Here is a 3,340-nt window from a genome sequence, read left to right on the forward strand (position 1 = left end):
CACATCAAGTGATCACTCTTCGAATGTGGATTTATTCCTTCTTCTGTCCAGACCCTTGCTGCGCCAGGCCTGGGCAGGTTTTGTATGGTGATGGAAGAAATAAACCCAGACCCCAGGTCAATAAGTGAAAAAACTGTGGATAACTTTAATTTTTTTCCAAGAAGCCCTACCTATCATGGGTCTTACTAGTATTCTCAGGATAGTGTCATGGGCACAGTCTGTGTTTGTATTTTTGAGTATTTGTCCAATTTAGTGTCCTAAGGCTTAGAATCCACATCACTAAGCACTATTATAAAACTAATTAGTGTTTGTGTGATCTTGGAAAAGTATTTGACTTTTCTGCCTTTAGTTTTCTCATCCATTAAGTGAGGGTATTAGATTATTCCCACTTGGGAAACTATGAAGAAGTTGATACAATGTTTTCACTGTGTTCATAGCAAAATATGTTAGCCCACAATAAAAGCAAGTTGGGACAGGGTACAGTAATGTGTAACTGTATTTCCCTGTATTGATTACATCCTATGTGTGAAGGAAGATATGGCTGTAAGCACTAAGGAACCATTTTTCTTTCTTTCAGACCAATGATGCCTTAGGAGCCACCTGGAATTGGCTGTACTTCATCCCCTTGATAATCATTGGATCCTTCTTTGTTTTGAACCTAGTCCTCGGAGTGCTTTCTGGGTAAGCCTCATGTTTCTCTTCTTTACGGCCTGGAAATTAATGCCTCTTGACTCATGACAGATTCATTCATTTAACCTTCTTTTAGAAGATACTTACTGAGCAGTCCTTTTGAGCCAGTGCCTTTATAGATGCTGGAAATGTGATAGTGAACCATGGCTTTAATTATCTTAATAATTCTAAGGAGTTTAAAAGAATCTTTGCATCAGGCCCAGTACTGAACATTGAACCCAAAAGTTCATTTATCCATCCATCTTTCCACTCAGCAACTTTCTGTCAATAATATACTGGTTGTTAGGGATATAAAGTTGAATAGGATTCAGGTTTTATTCTCAAAAGAGTTTTACTCTATCATGTATTGGACATCAAATCCCATATTTGTGACTTGAATTTATTTACATCATTTTGCAAGTACTCAATGTCCAATATCATGGTTTTCTCAAAAAAACACACATTTTTTCATAGATACAGTCTTGTTTATTAGAAAATGAACAATGTAAAATAGACATAGTTACAAGTAATACCCAGAATTTCTTCTCAAGTTAGTATAGTTTTGAATACAGCTAGTTTACCTGTGTCAAAATAAAAATCACAAGTTTATTTTATTTTATGCAAAATAGCTATATGAAAACTTATAAACTGGAAGAGTATTTTAAATGTAGACAAGAAAATAGAATAGCTAGAATAGAGATGCTTTGTGGGGTTATAAACCATTGCAATTATGGAAATCTTGAGTTTAGGTTTTCCAAAATAACATTCCTTAAATATATATGATTCTTAGCCATTTAATACTTTGAAGTCTTCCATCATCTTTTTTCAACTTATACTCATTTTATTCTTCTCAAAACCTCAACTGGGCATTCGTTTCTCAAATTTTATGTCCCTGCTCTTTCCCTGAATCCATGTCACTTCCTGGTCTTCTCTGGTGCCACAACACGCTTTGGTATAATCCCCCAAAGAGAAAGTCTTCAATCAAAAGGAAGACGCATTCGCTTTTGTAAGGTTATAATTTATCTGAATTACAATCAGTATTGTAACTCTTTAGATCTGTCTCACTTTTTTACCTCCAAAATTGGAATTTCTGGAAGAATGAAATTTTATATTAGGTGCTACCAGGAATATAGAAATATTTGCTCTTAATATTTTCATCACTATTATTTTATTATGCAGAGTGGATTTTACTCTTTAGGACTAGAAGTGACCCAAAAAATGAAAGCCAGAAGAGGAATTGCAGGACTTGACCAAATCAGCTAGAAACCTGACTATGGTTCTGATGAATCTACTCAAGTGTTGCTATGTCAGGCCAACAGTAAAAACAACCCGCAATCTCCACAATTCAATACAGATTGATTGCTATCAGAGTGAGCCTTTTATTACTACTGGATAAATAGTTTGAGAGAACAACAAACAGTGTAAAGAGCAGATTACTAGTGTTTATTTAAAAATATAGCTAAGTAGGAAACTTTAGGAAAAATATTTTTGCATTTTATAATGCTAATTATCCATACAGTTTTTTAGTGGTATGTGTGTATATTTTTGTTTCGAGTACTGGGGTTGAACCCAGGGCCTTTGCACTGACCCATATCCCTGCCCCTTTTTTCTAATTTTCTATGTCACTAAGTGGCCCAGGCTGAGCTCTAACTTGTGATCCTCCTGCCTCAGCATCTCGAGTGCTAGTATTACAGGTGTGCACCACCACACCCAGCTCGTGTAGTTCTTTACTAGGAATTTATCAGCATTCAACTCACACAGAGGTAGAAATGTATACGTAGTGTAATTTAGCCAACTTCTGGCAGATTCAGTAAACTTAGGTTACAGCCCCCACTTCAAATACTTATTAGCCTGTCTAGGCTATTAGGTTCCATTCACATTTAAAATCCAACTCAAATTCTGAAGGTTTAAATAGCTAAATAATATTGTGTTCTTTCTTGGCCCTATTGAGAGACAGAGAAATATTTAAAGCAAAGCTTAAAACTGGAGTTCAGAGTTGGAAAATAGCAATAATTTTAAGAACCTATTTACTATTTAGTGTTTGTATGCAATAATGTATCTGGCTTCTGCTTCTAAAGTGAATTATTAGAACTTGAAAGAAAAAAGTAGCCCTATTAAAGGTAATGCAATACATCTTGATCTCAATTCTATTGCTCAAATATTAGCATTTTTTCTTCCTCATATGTTCATTTAGGGGTTAGATCTTGAGCTAAAATAAGATAGGTGCAGGTATTAGAATAGAGACTTAAAGAAGGCAGGGCAGGATTGAAGGCAGGTTAAATGGAGATTTAAGTAATGATTTTTATGTTATAAGGAACCCGGATAACAGAAAATGCATTTTCATAATAAAAATGCATCTTTGAATAAATATAGTAAATAAAAAGTTTCTATAGTTTCACTCTGCTCCAACTCAGACACAGCTCTCCTGGTTTCACTGCGTGGGTAACTTTATTTTAATGACACCCCTACAGTCTGTATTGAACAGTGCAACTTCACATTCACAGATCATTGTCCATTTGCTCTTTAGTTCCCAGAACCCCAAAAAGGCAGCATTAGAAGAATACTTCATTTTTGAGATAAAGAAGCTATGGCCCAGAATGTTTTTATATATCATATTCATAATTACAGGTACAATTCCCTCTGTTACTCACTATATGTTGTTACTCAAAAT

The 3,340-nt window shown here is 34.9% G+C and overlaps 1 protein-coding gene across 3 annotated transcripts in view; it reads left to right on the top strand.

The window, feature by feature from the left end:
- Positions 1-3,340, top strand: part of Cacna1e (calcium voltage-gated channel subunit alpha1 E) — a 397,594-nt gene that overhangs the window by 239,909 nt on the left and 154,345 nt on the right. For all 3 annotated transcript variants that reach the window (XM_010630288.1, XM_033762127.1, XM_033762128.1), the window contains one exon: positions 578-681. In XM_010630288.1, the coding sequence (XP_010628590.1) occupies positions 578-681 (104 nt within the window). The remainder of the gene's footprint in view (positions 1-577; positions 682-3,340) is intronic.

This window comes from Fukomys damarensis, unplaced genomic scaffold (genome assembly GCF_012274545.1).
Source record: "Fukomys damarensis isolate Sample0158 unplaced genomic scaffold, DMR_v1.0_HiC HiC_scaffold_11, whole genome shotgun sequence".
NCBI lineage: Eukaryota > Metazoa > Chordata > Mammalia > Rodentia > Bathyergidae > Fukomys > Fukomys damarensis.